The sequence below is a fragment of the Megalobrama amblycephala genome, linkage group LG14, assembly GCF_018812025.1.
Source record: "Megalobrama amblycephala isolate DHTTF-2021 linkage group LG14, ASM1881202v1, whole genome shotgun sequence".
NCBI lineage: Eukaryota > Metazoa > Chordata > Actinopteri > Cypriniformes > Xenocyprididae > Megalobrama > Megalobrama amblycephala.
This window is the reverse complement of record NC_063057.1, coordinates 34,661,776-34,679,782: the sequence shown is the minus strand read 5'-3', so window position 1 is coordinate 34,679,782 and position 18,007 is coordinate 34,661,776. Positions and strand designations below refer to the sequence as shown.

Sequence of the window (18,007 nt, the reverse complement as noted above, 5' to 3'; positions counted from 1 at the left end):
ACAGGTTGTACCAAATTGTTCAAGACAATATGTCGCAGGTGCAAAAAAAAATAAAAGAGGAAACTTGAAGGAAAGGCCGCTGTCATGCAGGTCAGGGACAGAGTGCTGAGGCAAAACACTCACAAATATTGGGAAATGACACAAATATTGCTCATAATATGCTGTCTATTGTATTGTTAATAATGTGTCCCCATACTAGTCATGTCATGTGTATATGCCCTGTTATCCATAAATAAAGGACAATAGCGAAAAATGGCAGATGGAGCAATAATAACTGACATGATCCAAGATAACATGATTTTTAGTGATATTTGTAAATTGTCTTTCTAAATGTTTTGTTAGCATGTTGCTAATGTACTGTTAAATGTGGTTAAAGTTACCATCGTTTCTTACTGTATTCACGGAGACAAGAGCCGTCGCTATTTTCATTTTTAAACACTTGCAGTCTGTATAATTCATAAACACAACTTCATTCTTTATAAATCTCTCCAACAGTGTGTAATGTTAGCTTTAGCCACGGAGCATAGCCTCAAACTCACTCAGAATCAAATGTAAACAATATAACAGTATACAATACTCACATAATCCGACGCATGCATGACGAACACTTTGTAAAGATCCATTTTGAGGGTTTTATTAGTTGTGTGAACTGTGTTTAGACACTGTTTAAGGTGGGCGGAGATCGTCAGCATTTAAAGGGGCCGCACAGCATAAATCGGCTCATATTAATGATGCCCCAAAATAGGCAGTTAAAAAAATGAATTAAAAAAAATCTATGGGGTATTTTGAGCTGAAACTTCACAGACACATTCAGGGGACACCTTAGACTTATATTACATCTTGTAAAAAAAACATTCGATGGCACCTTTAAAGCTACAATAATAATATTCACCCAACACTGATTTGTTTAAATAAATAAAAAGTTTTGAAATTTGTTCTTTCGTTGTTTTATCATTTATCTGTTGGTCATCGTTGTCATTTTCATGAGTGATTCGCAGAACCGCTTGACCAATCTGCTGTTTCTTAAGCATCAAGAACAGTAAAACAAAGACTGTCACCCAACATCGGTATATTTACAATGTTGTTATCATTATCAATTAAAAAATAAACAATAAAAATGACAAAATTAATAATAAAGATTGTTTTCGGATCAATAATTGTATATTTAAAACAAAATATGTTGGCTTGAAAAGGCTACTCCGAGGAGCGTCTCGAACTTGGATCTCTTGCTCCATGTGTCATAGAATAATCCACTGGCCTATTTTCACTGCTGTTAAATCACATATGCAAAGCCTACTCATTTATGCAGCCTAGGGAAAACTACGCTATCACAAAAAAATTTTTTTGTGTAGACTATAATTCATATTTCTGTTTTAAGTTGTATGACAAAAAGAAAATAACATAACAGGCCTTTATGAACCATTGAACAAAGACACTGTTAGCAGATCTCGCCACCCACTGACCCACTGACATGTATTGACAGTATTTTTCTTCCTACTATGGTAGTCAACATACTTCCAAATATCTTCCTTTGTGTTCAGCAGAACAAAGACATTTATACAGCGTTGGAACAGTTTGAGGGGGAGTAAATGACAGAATTTTTATTTTCGGGTGAACTATCCCTTTAATCTGGACTGATTTCAGAGTTCAGCTTACAGTTTGCTTTCTTTCATAATATATTTCACTGATCAAGAGTTTACAGTATGATCAGATGATCTGGGTTTATTTATTTTCACTTTTTATTTATCAATGTATTATTTTTTTTAAATAGTATTTTAAATGAAAAGTTTATTTTCAAAAAAATGTTTTAAATGAATGTGTTGTTGTGAAAAAGTGTTTTGAATCAAGTTGTTTTTCAAAGGTTTCAGAGTCGGTGATATCAGATTGTGTGTATTTTTTATTGTTCTTACCCTAAAACTACACGGAACAAGAGTATATTTCCCCAGTATTTAAAACTTGCAATGGTTTTAGTTTTACTTGCCCTGAACAGAAGCCCAAACTAAAACAGCTGCACTTTTGCTATAAAAAAAGAATTATGCACTGATATGTACCCCATAATTTTAAAAAAGCCTTTATGTATTTGTACACTATTACATAAACCTACACAGTGTATGTTCTTGCTAAACTGCTCAAAACGCAAGATTGTTGTAATGAATATGTACCCCTTAAAATACTTATTCTAAAATACAGTATAAATAATGTTAATTTTATTCCCCAAACTTTACATATTGTTCCCTTATACCTACACACACATACTCTATAGATCCACTATAATTACTGAAATTAGGCTGTAAATTCATTTTACTTATGCAGTACTTTACAGGCTGTAATCTAAAGTGTTACATTTATTCTTCATGTTATTTCACTGACAGAAGTTCAGCTGTAGTATTAATGTAATGAAGAGAAAATAAGAGACTCTATAACATCTCACTGTTACTGATTCATCATGAGCTCAAAGCATTATGGGTAGAATCTCTCTACAGTCTGTTCTGATTCATCAACACAGTTTCAGTGATGATTCAATATAAACCCTAAACCCAGGATAGAGCGGTTGAGTGAATGTGGTCTGGACTGTGTGGATGAGGATCATTGTGTCTCCAGAGACGCTGTAGAAGGACAGAGTTCCTGCACTGTGATCCACATACACTCCTATTCTCCTGATGATGGACTCTACAGGGAGATCAGTCCGTATCTTATTGTGTTTGAATGAGTATCTGGAGGAAGTGCAGATCAAACTCCAGGACTGATCATTAAATCCAAACCAACACTCATCACCCGATCCCTTCCTGCTGATGCTCTTATATGACACTGATATAGACACACGTTCACTCCACTCAATCTCCCAGTAACAGCGTCCACACACACTCTCTCTACACAACACCTGATAAAACACATCAAATCTGTCTGGATGATCAGGATACGACTGAATCTCTGGGAAAGTGCCAGTAATCACTCTGTTCCTCTCAGACAGACGGAGGTGTTTATTCACTGTGTTCAGATCCAGAGTGAGCTGATGGGAATCTGATGGAGATAAAACAAAAGTCTGGGGTCAGCATGATTGTTTTTTAAAAGAAACTGATACTTTAATTCAGCAAGTATCTACATATTATGTTGATTCTACAATGAGTGTAACTAGATAAAAAAAAGTTAGTAGACAAACTTTAAGTTGGCTTAAAAACACACTGATTTATTGTGCTCCGATGCTTCCTGAAGCAGTGTTTTGAAATCGGCCATCACTAAATAAGTCATTATTTTGTTTTTTGGTGCACAAAAAATATTCTTGTCACTTTATAATATTAATATTGAACCACTGTACTCACATGAACTGATTTAAATATGTTTTAGTACATTAATGGATCTTGAGAGAGGAAATGTCATTGCTCCCTGTGGAGGCCTCACTGAGCTATCGGATTTCAACTAAATATCTTAATTTGTGTTCTGAAGATTAATGAAGGTCTTACGGGTGTGGAACGAAATGAAGGTGAGTAATAAATGACATAATTTTCATTTTTGGGTTGAACTAACCCTTTAAGATTTGTAGTTTTAAAAGCCAGATAGATATTCTGGATGGTTGCTAAGGTGCTGCTGTGTGGTTGCTAGGGTACTCGGGTGAATGCTAGGTTGTTATGTGGTTGCTAGGATACTCCGAGTGGTTCTTAAGGTGTTGCTATGTGGTTGCTAGGGCATTCTGGGTGGATGCTAAGTGTTGCTATGTGGTTGCTATGCGGTTGCTAAGGTTCTCAGGGTGGTTGCTAGGGTGTTGGTGTGTTTGCTATCACAGTGCTAGCATGTTTTAAAGGAGTCATATCATGAAAATCAGACTTCCTATGTTTAAGTGCTATAATCGTGTCCTGGCGAATCTTCCAAACCAGAAAATGTGAAGCAGACACACTCTTGTCAGTTTAAATCTAATCTAAAAACGCATCTCTTTAACCTGGCAAACACATAACACATTATGTACTTCTATAATTCAAATCATGTAAATTATTAGGCTGCATAAATTAGGTCAGCCGGAACCGGGAACACTTCCCATAACACCTGATGTACTCGCTACATCATAAGAATGGTGTTTACGCTAATATTAGTCTCGCTCTGTTTATCCCGAGGTTTGCCATAGTCTACCAGATCCAGGTCCTATCCAGATGAAGATGAAGGACCTGCGCTTAGACACCTGCGCTCTAGGAGGAGTAGCATTTAGAAATTTTAGTCTCAGAAGAAGAAGAATAAAAAGCTTAAGTTGTAAATCAGTAAAAGTTTTTAAGCATCGTAGTTTTTATAGCCCTGAAGTGTCAACTAAACTATACCCTGTGGAGGCCTCCGTCCCTTTCCCCATGGAAGAGACTGATAATTCTGTATTACAGTATGTGGGCCAGACAAGTGATTAGGCAATGTCACATTGTAAAAAAACACTAATCGTCTGCACACATTCATATTCAAACGCTCATACCTATAGACTAAACGTGTAAATGAACGGCAAGAACACATTAAAAGTCTTCTGTTTTTAGTTAAAGAGGTGTCATTTAAGCAGCTCCTAAAGTTAACAATTAAAGATTTTACAACGGAAGTGATTCAATCAAAAACTTATTTTAGCTCGATAACTTTTTCCTAGAGCTTCTGTGAAGCCAAAACAATCTCTGTCCATTCATTTTCCTATTATCACAGTGAAGCTGCTTTGAAACAATCTGTAATGTGAAAAGCGCTATATAAATGAAGATGAAAAGGATGAAGAAGCCTTTCTCTGCAAGTATTTCACTCCCCTTCCCTGATAGCACACGTACATCTCTGAGTCGTCTATTTGATGTGTGTTTTTATGTCTGGAAGATGTATTTTTTAGAGTGTTTGCTCATCTGCAATACGTCTATAGGACGTTTCCTATCAGATGTCAAATAGACGTTTAGAAGATGTCTTTAAGATGTTTATGATTTAGAATGTATGTAAAACTTACATCTTAAAGACGTCTATCAGATGTTTAAACAGCAGATGCTTTCCAGATGAAGTGATCTTTAACAGACATCTTGCAGACGTACGTGTGCTATCTGGGAAGAGGATTTTATAATATTACCACCCCTTAATCTGCATGTTTACACACACACGGCGCCGCCATTTTGTTTTCGCGAGCGACAACGGTGTCCCACTAACACTGGTCCTGGAGTGTTTCTTACTGTATTCACAGAGATCAGAGCCATGTCATCATTTTCACTTTTAAACCTAAAATGCTTGCAGTCTGTGTAATTCATAAACGCATCTTCATTCTTATTGAGTCTCTCCTACAGTGTATAGCTTTAGCCACGTTAGCCGTGCAGCATGCTATCAAACATCCACAAATACATGATCTGATATGCTGCATCACAAACAGTTTGTAATGATTCTTTTTTAGAGTTATATTTGCTGTGTGAGCTTCTTCTGTATTGTTTATGCCTCAGTGTATTGGAATCGTGAACTTGGGGGTGGGCAGCATGAGCTCATTTGCATTTAAAGGTACACACACTGCTAGCATAGCTATGTAAATTAGCAGATTGCTAGCATATCCAAGGCTAGTTACTAGGCTTTCCTAGTTCTATCTATCTATCTATCTATCTATCTATCTATCTATCTATCTATCTATCTATCTATCTATCTATCTATCTATCTATCTATCTATCTATCAAGTCGGATCAGTTTGAAAAGATATAGCAACTGGAGTCAGAACAGTCTGAATGTCTAGACTTAGTTTGGTGGATGTAGCTTGAAAGCTCCAGGAGGAGTAGCATTAAGAAATTTTTGTCTCAAAAGAAGAAGAATAAAAAGCTTAAGTAGTAGATCAGTGAGTTTAACTTTTACAAGCCAACTTAATAATTTGATTTACAAAGTTTTTAAGCATCTATTGTTGGTGATTTTCAGTGCTGTAGACTTTGGCGATCTTGAGCTTTCTTTACATTTATATCTGTTTCCCCAAAGATTAAAGAGACTTGATACAAATTCATGTTTAGAATAAATACACAGTGGAATTTTTACAGAAGAGTTTTCAGTTTGTTTTTTCCTGAAACTTAAAAAGCTTTTTTACTACTGTGATTTTACCTCTAAATCTTGGACGTTTTTAATTGGCTTTCAGTGAAAAATAATTATATTTATCCCTTAGTATTAGGAGATATCCTGTTTTTGATGAATACGTGGAATCCCTAGTTCAAAATAACTCGCATTTCTATTTTTATTTTATATTTATATTTTTCATGTTATATTTATATTTTAATCTTTCCGTTCATCAAAAATCCCAGGTAAAAAACACCTCCACACATTCGTCATTTTTATTTTACATTTTAAAATATATTCAAATAGAAAAACGTTCTTTAAAATCATAGAGATATTTTACAATATTACTGTATTTTTAATCAAATAAATGCAGTTAATGTTCGATATATCAGCAGTTTACCAGATATCCTGTGCAAATCATCATTTACATGATCAATTTCTGTCATGTTTTCTTTCTCCTTCTACAGAAGAACATGAACACACTCAGTGAGTTTTTCTGCTTGTTTTCTCAGTGACTTACATTGTAGGAAGTCGTTCCTGGTTCTGGGAACAATGTTGGTGAAAGTGACTGTGGAAATCAACAGACATGAAGAGTGTGATTATCATGTCAAGAGAAAATGATCCCTGCATCCGTTCCTAAGACATTTCTAATATGATCTTCTACATGATATGAGATGATGGAGGATCATTTCTGAGAGCAGATGAATCTCCAGGACTTTACCTCTGTCAGAGATCTTCTTCAGCTCCTCTTTGCAGAAATCCTCCAGTTTGTCTCTCAGCTGATGGACAGATTCTCTCACTCCATCAAAAGAGGAGAGAGAACTGAAGGGATCGTCATTTACGTCTGTAGATTCAGGAGGAGCTGAGAGAGACTGGAAACTCTACAGAAAACAGAAACTGAATTTGTGGTTTAAATACACTGAAGCATCACTAATATACAGCCTCGCTTCCTGAATTTGACTGTCAAATTCATTAATGTGTTATGAAAAATTATTATAAAAGGTAGGATACTATCAAGTTAATGGATTTCACATTGTTGTAAAATTGTTTAAATATTAGTAAAGTTTTGATCTGTTGATGTCTGTAAGCTCAATATATCTTTCAGGAAAATGTTTGCTGGGCCCAGACTCTGGAATAAGCTTCCCACTGACCTGGGCCTTTTTAAAGCTAACCTCAAAACTTATTTATTTAGACTGGCTTTTAATATCTAGAAGTTGTTGTGGCATTTTTGTGTATTTTATGTATTTTTTTGTTGTTGGTTTTTAATTTGGTAACACTTTAGAAATCAGATAAACAAATGATAAAGCTTGGGTTACTGAATATTAGATCTATTTCTTCAAAAGCACTTATTGTAAATGAAATTATCACAGACAATAAACTAGACTTGCTGTGTTTGACAGAAACCTGGCTAAAACCAGACGATTACATTATTTTAAATGAGTCTAGTCCTCAAGGTTATGACTATCGACACAATCCTCGACAGAAAGGCAAAGGGGGAGGTGTTGCTGTAATTTATAGTAATATATTCAGTATCATTCAAAAGAATTTCAAATATAATTCCTTTGAAGTGATGGTGCTTTATGTAACTTTATGTAAGTTGACATTTGTGCTGGCTACTGTATACAGGCCACCAGGGCACCATACTGACTTTATCAAAGAATTTGCTGATTTTCTATCAGAGTTAGTACTGGCTGTGGAAAAAGTCCTTGTTGTTGGTGATTTTAATATCCATGTAGATAATAATAAAGACGCATTTGGATTGGCATTTGCAGACATTTTAAACTCTATTGGTGTTAGACAACACGTGTCAGGACCCACTCATTGTCGTAATCATACCTTAGATCTAATACTGTCGCATGGAATTGATATTGATGCTGTTGAAATTCTACAGCAGAGCGATGATATATCAGATCATTATTTAGTCTCGTGTATAATACAGTTAGCCAAGGCTACAAAACCACCACCCAGCCATAAATATGGTAGAACCATCACTTCTACCACTAAAGATTGCTTTATAAATAATCTCCCCGAGCAGTTTCATCGCCTTAGTATACCTGACAACTTAGAAGAACTCGATGCTGCAACAGAAACTATTGGCTCTCTCTTTTCCAGCACATTAGATGCAGTCGCTCCTTTACGTCTAAAGAAGATTAAGGAAACTAATCCAACGCCGTGGTATGATGAGCACACTCGGGCTCTAAAACGAGCTGTGAGAAAAGCTGAACGTAGTTGGAAGAAAACAAAACTAGAAGTTTTTCGCCTTTCGTGGAAAGAAAAAATGATTGAGTACAGAACGGCTATAAGAAATGCTAGATCTACTTATTTTACAAATCTCTTAATAGAAAACAAACATAATCCTAGGTATTTATTTGACACAGTGGCTAAATTAACTAGAAACAGAGATTCAACTGCTGACGTTTCCAAAGAGCACAACAGTAATGACTTTATGAACTTCTTTACTTGCAAGATTGACAATATTAGAGAGAAAATTATAAACATGCAACCGTCTACAGTTTCGCTTCAGACAGTGCACTGTAGTGTCCCTGAGGCAAAACTAGAATCATTCGCCGCTATAGGAGAGGAAGAATTATCTAAACTTATCAAATCATCAAAATCAACAACATGTATGTTAGACCCAATGCCGACTAAACTACTGAAAGAAATGCTTCCAGAGGTCGTAGGTCCACTTCTTGATATAATTAATTCATCTTTAACACTAGGGTACGTGCCAAAAACTTTTAAGCAGGCTATTATTAAACCTCTTATTAAAAAACCTCAACTAGATCCGAGAGATTTAGTAAATTACAGGCCAATCTCGAATCTACCTTTTCTGTCAAAGATACTAGAAAAGGCAGTTTCAACACAACTGTGCTCCTTTTTAGAAAGAAATGGAATCTGTGAGGATTTCCAGTCAGGATTTAGACCATACCATAGTACTGAGACTGCTCTCGTTAGAGTTACTAACGATCTACTCTTATCATCCGATCGTGGCTGTATTTCTCTATTAGTGTTATTAGATCTCAGTGCTGCTTTTGACACTATCGATCACAACATTCTTTTAAAAAGACTTGAAAACCATATTGGCATTAGTGGAATTGCTTTGGCATGGTTCAAATCTTACTTATCTGACCGTTATCAGTCTGTAGTAGTTAATGAAGAGATGTCGTATCGATCACAAGTTCAATATGGAGTACCACAAGGCTCAGTACTAGGACCGTTGCTTTTCACTCTGTACATGCTGCCCTTAGGAGAGATAATTAGGAAGCATGGTGTTAGTTTTCACTGCTACGCTGACGATACTCAGCTCTATATTTCCTCGCGCCCTGACGAAACCTACAAATTCACAAAACTAACAGAATGCATAGCTGACATTAAAAACTGGATGACAAGAAATTTCTTATTATTAAATTCAGAAAAAAACGATATCCTAATCTTTGGACCAAAAACTTCCTCACGAAAAAACCTTGAATACTCTCTAACACTTGACGGGTGCTCCATTAAACCTTCGTCCTCAGTTAGGAACCTGGGTGTGCTCTTTGATACCAATCTTTCATTTGAAAGTCATGTTTCTAGTATCTGTAAAACCGCCGCCTTCCATCTAAAAAATATATCTAAATTACGACATATGCTCTCAATGACAAATGTGGAACAGTTGGTTCATGCATTCATGACCTCAAGACTAGATTACTGTAACGCTCTACTGGGTGGTTGTTCTGCTTGGCTTTTAAACAGACTACAGTTGGTCCAAAATGCGGCAGCTAGAGTTCTTACTAGAACCAGAAAGTATGACCGTATTAGCCCAGTTCTGTCAACATTACATTGGCTCCCTATTAAACATCGTATAAATTTTAAAATCTTGCTACTTACTTATAAAGCTCTAAATGGTTTAGCTCCCCAATATCTAAGCGAGCTCTTGGTACATTATAGTCCTTCACGTCTATTGCGATCTCAAAATTCAGGCCAGTTGATAATACCCAGAATATCAAAATCAACTGAAGGCGGCAGATCCTTTTCCTATTTAGCACCTAAACTCTGGAACAATCTTCCTAGCATTGTTCGGGAAGCAGACACACTCTGTCAGTTTAAATCTAGACTAAAAACACATCTCTTTGCTCTTGCATACACATAACACATTATCAATACATTAACATTTTTTTCAAATCCGTTAAAGGATTGTTACGCTGCAATAATTAGGTCGGCCGGAACCGAGAACATTTCCTATAACACTAGATATACCTGTACATCAGAATAAGAATGGCATCTACGCTAACATCAGTCTCTCTGCTTATCCTGAGGTTTTCCGGGTGCTGGATCCAGGCCGTATCCAGATCAGATGGAGAACCTGTGTCTGGACCTGACTACAATGTAGCCCAGGAGACAATGGGCCTACAGATCCAGTTCTGGCTGCATCTATAATTCAGATTTTTAAATCTCCGTATCCGCTTACATATATTTATATATAATCTATTTTTAATCTCTATAATAAAAATGTATAATTCAGATTTTGATCTCCATATCCATTTACATATATTATATATATGTAGGGGTTTTTTCCCTCCTAGGACTTTTTTCCCAGTGTTAGCACGCTGGGTTTTTCTCCTAGGGGGTTTTTTCCACCCCTGGGAGTCAGCCGACATTGGCTTAATGTAGCACCATCTTGTATATGTTACATATTACCACGCTTGCTTGTACAGCTTATTTTTAACCACTTCTCTTTTTTCTGTGCTTCTAATATGTAAAGCTGCTTTGAAACAATTACCAATTGTAAAAAGCGCTATATAAATAAATTTGACTTGACTTGACTTGACTTTATAATACTGATCCATCATTAATCAATAACTACACAGGAACAAATGAATAATGCATTATTAACACTAGTAACTACTATTAACTAACAAGAAACTCTATAGTGTTTATCTATAGTAATAATGCTCAGTTGAAGGTAGTTCACTAATCAGTAACTACTGTTTTTCATTCCTCCCAGAGAACTACTATATACATGTTTGTAATTAATGTGAATGATGCATAATGTATAATTATTTCTAATGTGAATGTCATGGTAACCCACTAGTAATGACTGAAGTATTACCAAATACTTAAGAAGGAATTACTAATTATTTGGATCAGTATTCTAAAGTGAAAAGCATGATAACTCTCTAGTAACTACTGAAGTCATTGTAAACTTTTGAGGTTTTTGTAAAGTATTTTATAGTAATAATTCAAGAGTTACTATATAACTCTAAAGTAACTACTTCTTATTTGGATCAGTATTCTTAAGTGAAGATCATGGTAACCCACTAGTAATTACTTAAGTGTTACCAAATACATAAGAAGGAATTACTGTACAAAAACATACAAAAACCTCAAAAGTTTACAAAGACTTCAGTAGTTACTGGAGAGTTATCATGTTTCTCACTTTAGAATACTGATCCAAATAATTAGTAATTCCTTCTTAAGTATTTAGTAATACTTCAGTCATTACTAGTGGTTTACCAAGGCCTTTACTTTAGAATTAATTATACATTATGCATCATTCATGTTAATTATGAACCTGTATATAGTAGTTCTTAGTAGTTCTCTGGGAGGAATGAAAAAAACAGTAGTTAATGATTAGTTAATAGTGAACTACCACCTTCAACTGAGCACTGTTACTTACTAATTCATTCATCAGAGTTTATTGTTAGTTAATAGTAGTTACTAGAGTGTTAATAATGCATTATTCATTTGTTCCTGTGTAGTTATTCATTAATGAAGGATCAGTATTATAAAGTGTTACCTTTCATTTTTGTTTACATTATTTTGTTTTTATTGGAAAGCACTTTGGTTCACCTTGAGTGTTGTAAAGGGCTGTATAAATAAATGTTGATTGATTGATTGATAAATCATCAAGTAAACAGATATGAATCCAGTATCAGTGAAGTGCTGAGATTGAGGGTTAAAGGTCAATCATGAGTGTCAGCATCAAGTCTAGTTTTATAGGGATAGTTCACCCAGAAATGTAAATTCTTTCATTGATTCACATCCTCATGATTTTCTCTAGCAGAACACAAATGAAATATTCGTTTATCAAAGATACTCTGTTGTAACGATCGGCCCAATAGGTCGATTTTACATGAATAAAAATGGGGTCAGATTATACTGTGTGAGAGGTTATGAGTGTTTAAAAAGATGAGACTGACACCAGAAATGAATAAATAAGGTGTATTTACAATAATCACAAGGAACTTAAAACAACACAATAAAACTAGAACAACTTAGGCTGTTTAAAAGCAGGGAGTCCATTTGCACCATACCATAAAACAGTCCATAAGAATCCTAGCATGATATAAGTCCCAATGTGAAAGTGTCCACCAGTGTATATACAAAATCCACGGAAGTGATAATCCAATGAAGAGTGATTTGCTGGAAAAGTAACTCCACAGTCCAGCTAGTATTTGATCACGTTCGTAATGAGGGGGTGATTGTTTGTCATGTTGCCTCCGTTATGCTGGCTTACTTCCTTATTCCTGTCATGTGATCAGTCACATGACAGGCAGACCCAGACTAATTTAAAGACATACACACATTAAATAGTTAAGAGGAATAAAATGGACTATAAAAACATGTAAACCAATTAAAACTCTATCATACATAAAATCATTGTAATAAATAGAGCGGTAAAACATGTATTTTATGTGACAGTGTCACACTGTTTCGAAATCAAATATGGTGACACATCAATAACATCAAACCTCACTGACTCATGCATGTTATGTGACTAAACATGCCACCATATGGCTTCTGAAGACATTTTTTTATTTCCTTCCCTCGCTAACTTCCCTCAGTCTCGTTGACTGGGATGTACGTCATTGCTTACATTGCACTGGCAGAAGAACCTTTGCAATGGGCTGAATTGGAACGTCCTAAGCCCTTGATCTCTTGGAATTCGCTATGGAGTTGATTTATTTATTTATTTTTTCCTAACAAATTGTTTAATGCAGCATTCTATATTTATATAGGTTTGTTTGAGTGTTTTAAATATTTAAATAATAATAATAATAATTTAGAGTTGTTTGTGGTGGGGTAACTTAAATGTGATATGCAGTGACGTCACAATTGTGTTGCATTGTGGTATATGGAGCTGCCTGAAGTGTACATATGAAGTAGACTCGCAAACTCTGTCAAAATTGAGGGAGCGAGGGTCTGTCCATATAAACTTCCCTCGTTCACTTCACGAAAGTGGAACGCATTTCAAAATGGTGGCAGGGATTCCCCCTGGTGGAAGTGCTTAGGGAAGTTTGCAAGTGCGTCTAAAACTAGAGTGGAACACAGCCTTCGATTATCCCCCTTGGATTTCTCTTATGCTACCTTAATGTCCTTTTTAAAGATTGAAACTTTGGACCCTATTGACTTTCAATACACTGACAGATGTATATACGGACAGAGACATTCCTTAAAATACTTTCTTTTGTGTTCCTCAGAAAAAAAGAAAGTACTAGCAGTTTGGAATAACATGAGTAAATGATGAATGTTCATTTTTTTGGTTTACTGGTTTAAAGGGGTCCTGTTATGCTTGTAAATGATCATAACAGGACCTCTTTAAGTTCATACCTGTTTCTCTGTCCTCTGTGCTGCAGCTGATACAGTGTCGTGGTTTTTATGTTCATCCATCGTACACAGCACACATATACACTTCTGATCAGTGCGGCAGAAAACCTCAAGGATCTTGTCGTGTTTCTGGCAGATGATCTCCTGCAGTCGTCCAGTGGCTTCAGTCAGATTGTGTCTCTTTCCTTTAAACAAAGTCTCATGTTGTTCAAGGTGATTCTGACAGTAAGAGTTCAGACACACCAGACAGGACTTCACGGCTTTGTGTTTTCCTCCAGTACAGACGTCACACTGCACATCTCCAGCTCCAGCGTAACAGTCAGCAGGAAGTTTAATCTTCTTCAGCTTCTCCACCATTTCAGCCAGAATGGTGTTTTTAGCTAAAGCAGGTCTTGGACTGAAGGTCTGTCTGCACTGAGGACAGCTGTAGACTCTCTTCTGATCCTCCTGATCCCAGCAGCCTGTAATACAGATCTTACAGTAACTGTGTCCACAGGGAATGGCCACTGGATCCTTCAGGAGATCCAGACACACTGAACACATGAACTCATTCTGATCCACTGAAATTCTGGCTTCTGCCATTTTACTGCATGAACACGGAGACACAAACACACAACAGCTCAACTACACTTCAGTTTCTCTCTCCCTGAACTCATGTGATTCCAGTTTCCTGCTTCTTTTTTAGTGACGTGTGCAAAACAGGTTTCTCTGCAAGTCTAAAGGTCACAGATAATAAAACATCCACTAGATGTCAGCCTCAAACAGACACTCAGAACAGCCTCAAACAGAAGCAGACAACACAATTAAAAAACACAGCAATACTGCACCCTAATGGCAGCACTGGTACTGCAGGACTGAAAACTGTCCAGATTTACAGTTCCTTCTTTCTCCATGAAATTTTTAATTTAGACAAATCAAGTCACGTCACCTTTTTACAATACAGATTGCTTCAAAGCAGTCTTAGATGGATAACAGAAAAATTATGCAACAAGGTTATTTTTAGCTGTACAGCAGCTCTAGAAGAAAATAATGTCACTGTCCAGTGTTAGTAAGTTAATTGCTAATTCATTTACATTGTAAAATGCATTAGTTATTAATTTAGTTAATTTATCTATACTGGAAACAACACAGAAATACTAAGAAAACTTTTTCTTTTTCCTTTTTTTTTTTTTTTGCAGTGTGAATGCACACAGATTCACGAGAAAACTTAAATTTAACGAATATTTTCCATGTGTTTAAAAAAGAAAAACTGAAATATCACATGGTCCTAAGTATTCAGACCCTTTGCTCAGTATTTAGTAGAAGCACCCTTTTGATCTAATACAGCCATGAGTCTTTTTGGGAAAGATGCAACAAGTTTTTCACACCTGGATTTGGGGATCCTCTGTCATTCCTCGTTGCAGATCCTCTCCAGTTCTGTCAGGTTGGATGGTAAACGTTGGTGGACAGCCATTTTTAGGTCTCTCCAGAGATGCTCAATTGGGTTTAAGTCAGGGCTCTGGCTGGGCCATTCATGAACAGTCACGGAGTTGTTGTGAAGCCACTCCTCTGTTATTTTAGCTGTGTGCTTAGGGTCATTGTCTTGTTGGAAGGTAAACCTTCGGCCCTTCTGAGGTCCTGAGCACTCTGGAGAAGGTCTTCATCCAGGATATCCCTGTACTTGGCCGCATTCATCTTTCCCTTGATTGCAACCAGTCGTCCTGTCCCTGCAGCTGAAAAACACCCCCACAGCATGATGCTGCCACCACCATGCTTCACTGTTGGGACTGTATTGGACAGGTGATGAGCAGTGCCTGGTGTTCTCCACACATACCGCTTAGAATTAATGCCAAAAAGTTCTATCTTGGTCTCATCAGACCAGAGAATCTTATTTCTCACCATCTTGGCAAACTCCATGCGGGCTTTCATGTGTCTTGCACTGAGGAGAGGCTTCCGTCGGGCCACTCTGCCATAAAGCCCCGACTGGTGGAGGGCTGCAGTGATGGTTGACTTTCTACAACTTTCTCCCATCTCCCGACTGCATCTCTGGAGTTCAGCCACAGTGATCTTTGGGTTCTTCTTTATCTCTCTCACCAAGGCTCTTCTCCCCCGATAGCTCAGTTTGGCTGGACGGGCAGCTCTAGGAAGGGTTCTGGTCATCCCAAACGTCTTCCATTTAAGGATTATGGAGGCCACTGTGCTCTTAGGAACCTTAAGTGCAGCAGAATTTTTTTGTAACCTTGGCCAGATCTGTGCCTTGCCACAATTCTGTCTCTGAGCTCTTCAGGCAGTTCCTTTGACTTCATGATTCTCATTTGCTCTGACATGCACTGTGAGCTGTAAGGTCTTATATAGACAGGTGTGTGGCTTTCCTAATCAAGTCCAATCAGTATAATCAAACACAGCTGGACTCAAATGAAGGTGTAGAACCATCTCAAGGATGATCAGAAGAAATGGACAGCACCTGAGTTAAATATATGAGTGTCACAGCAAAGGGTCTGAATACTTAGGACCATGTGATATTTCAGTTTTTCTTTTTTAATAAATCTGCAAAAATGTCAACAATTCTGTGTTTTTCTGTCAATATGGGGTGCTGTGTGTACATTAATGAGGAAAAAAATGAACTTAAATGATTTTAGCAAATGGCTGCAATATAACAAAGAGTGAAAAATTTAAGGGGGTCTGAATACTTTCTGTACCCACTGTATGTGTGTGTGGGGGGATGGGTGTGTCTATTTTGCACTCTTGACATTTTAGTGTGCCCCCCCTTTAGTGCTGTGTTAAAACTCACTTAAAACAGTGGCTTTTAGAAAACCAGACATGTATTCATTTTTAACTGTCACACATTTATTACCCATACACATTCATTGTTAAATTGAATGCAGTATAGAGGTGGATGAACAATGTTTTTTCCATTATGTATTTTTCATTTTGTTTTTTGTTTTGTCAATGTATATGTCACTATTATGTGTATCTTTACATTTATAGTGAATGAATGTTGTATGATTGTTGGCGGTTTTATGTTAGTTTTGTGTTACCTGCCTAGGGACTGCAGATGAAAAGTAGTTGTTTTTACTAATTCTGGCATATTTACGTGGTGTATTTTTGTAACGGAAACGCTGAGGCTGAGTTAGAATCGATGTGTGGTTGTTTATTGTAGACAATAGCAATAAACAGATTCAGAAGAACAGGCAGAGGGTAAAAGAGCAGTCCAATCTGTCGACGTACAAAGGGGTAGTCCAAGAAGCAATAGTGAGAAGGCAGGCAATGGGTCTAAACCAAAACATCAGTCTGATAGGGCAACCAAAGTGAAAGGGATAATCCAGGTAATCGGCAAACAGAGAGGCAGGTAGAATCATACACAGGTAATCAGACAGAATAAACAGGAAAAATAATGCTTGGTAAGGCAGGTAAACTGGCAATACTTCGCAATGAGGTATAGCATGGTCTCTGGTTAAAAGGCCAACAAACAGGAAGTGACTGAAGAGGAAGCAGAGGGAGTGGAACATGGTCAGTGTTACAAACTCTTTTTTAAATTATCTAGGTTAAACAAGGGTGCAACATTAAAACACTGAACGTGCACTGGAAAACAATTACACAGCATTAAATCAGCAACGTGTTTGTTTATTATCGTGAAACCAATACCAATTGATCCAAAATATATTTACATAAATTTACAAATTATATACATCCAAAAATAATTCACAAAAAAAAAAAAAAAAAAAAAAAATGGGGAAAAGATGAAAGAACAAGACCGTGCCAAATCAAGGAAAGAAACAAAATATAACCAATCTTACTAAGCAGAAAACAAAACTTCTAACCTAACTCAACCATCAATATTCACAAAAAAAACCCTACATTAAACAGAAAGAAAAATCTTCAGCGTCAAAGACGCCCTAAATACTCTACACTTACTAAAAACAAAAATACACAAAGTGGCACGTGTCGCTAAACTAGTGTTCTAAACAAAAATTGATAACTCAGTGCTGCACATGTATATCACGTGATATCTTACCTGTTCTTTATCTCTTCCCCCGTTTAGTAATATTTTTATCAATCAGATAACAGAGAACGGCGAGAAAACACCAGAGAGAAAAAGACCGAGTTGCGGTTAACACTGTTTATCAAAGAACACAGACTTTACCAACAAACTTAAACGAAAGATGGTACAGGGCAACAAACACGCAAGTCAGAGGCCAAACAACAAAGCAATGCCGCGTGCCAGAGAGCTCCCGCTTCTTGCACAGGTGCGCTCTTTAATCATCCACTAGGACGCCCTCATTGGTGAAGCCGCGCGTTGTCGTCACACGTCACGATGATTGACAAAATATTTTTCCATTCAGGTACCTGCATCACCCTGCTGAAACGAAAGTAAAAACAAAGAGAAAAAGAAAACAAAACACTCAGGCTGCGTCCGAAATCGCATACTACA

At 36.7% G+C, this 18,007-nt stretch overlaps 1 protein-coding gene across 1 annotated transcript; it reads right to left on the bottom strand.

Moving 5' to 3' along the window:
• Nucleotides 1-2,192: 2,192 nt before the first annotated feature.
• LOC125246099 (E3 ubiquitin/ISG15 ligase TRIM25-like) lies at nucleotides 2,193-14,294 on the bottom strand. The gene is made up of 4 exons (XM_048156953.1): nucleotides 13,600-14,294; nucleotides 6,731-6,890; nucleotides 6,530-6,577; nucleotides 2,193-3,021 (listed from the first exon to the last, which is right to left on the bottom strand). The coding sequence occupies exons 1-4, from the start codon at nucleotides 14,176-14,178 to the stop codon at nucleotides 2,498-2,500; spliced, it is 1,311 nt and encodes a 436-aa protein (XP_048012910.1). The 5' UTR covers nucleotides 14,179-14,294; the 3' UTR covers nucleotides 2,193-2,497.
• Between the last annotated feature and the right edge of the window lie 3,713 nt (nucleotides 14,295-18,007).

Coding starts and splice junctions, on each gene's coding strand:
- LOC125246099 (XM_048156953.1), bottom strand. CDS start 14,178: ATGGCAGAAGCCAGAATTTCAGTGGATCAGAATGAGTTCATGTGTTCA. Junction 6,578..6,730: donor GAAGAAGATCTCTGACAGAG/GTAAAGTCCTGG, acceptor TGATTTCCACAG/TCACTTTCACCAACATTGTT. Junction 3,022..6,529: donor CAGGAACGACTTCCTACAAT/GTAAGTCACTGA, acceptor TATCTCCATCAG/ATTCCCATCAGCTCACTCTG.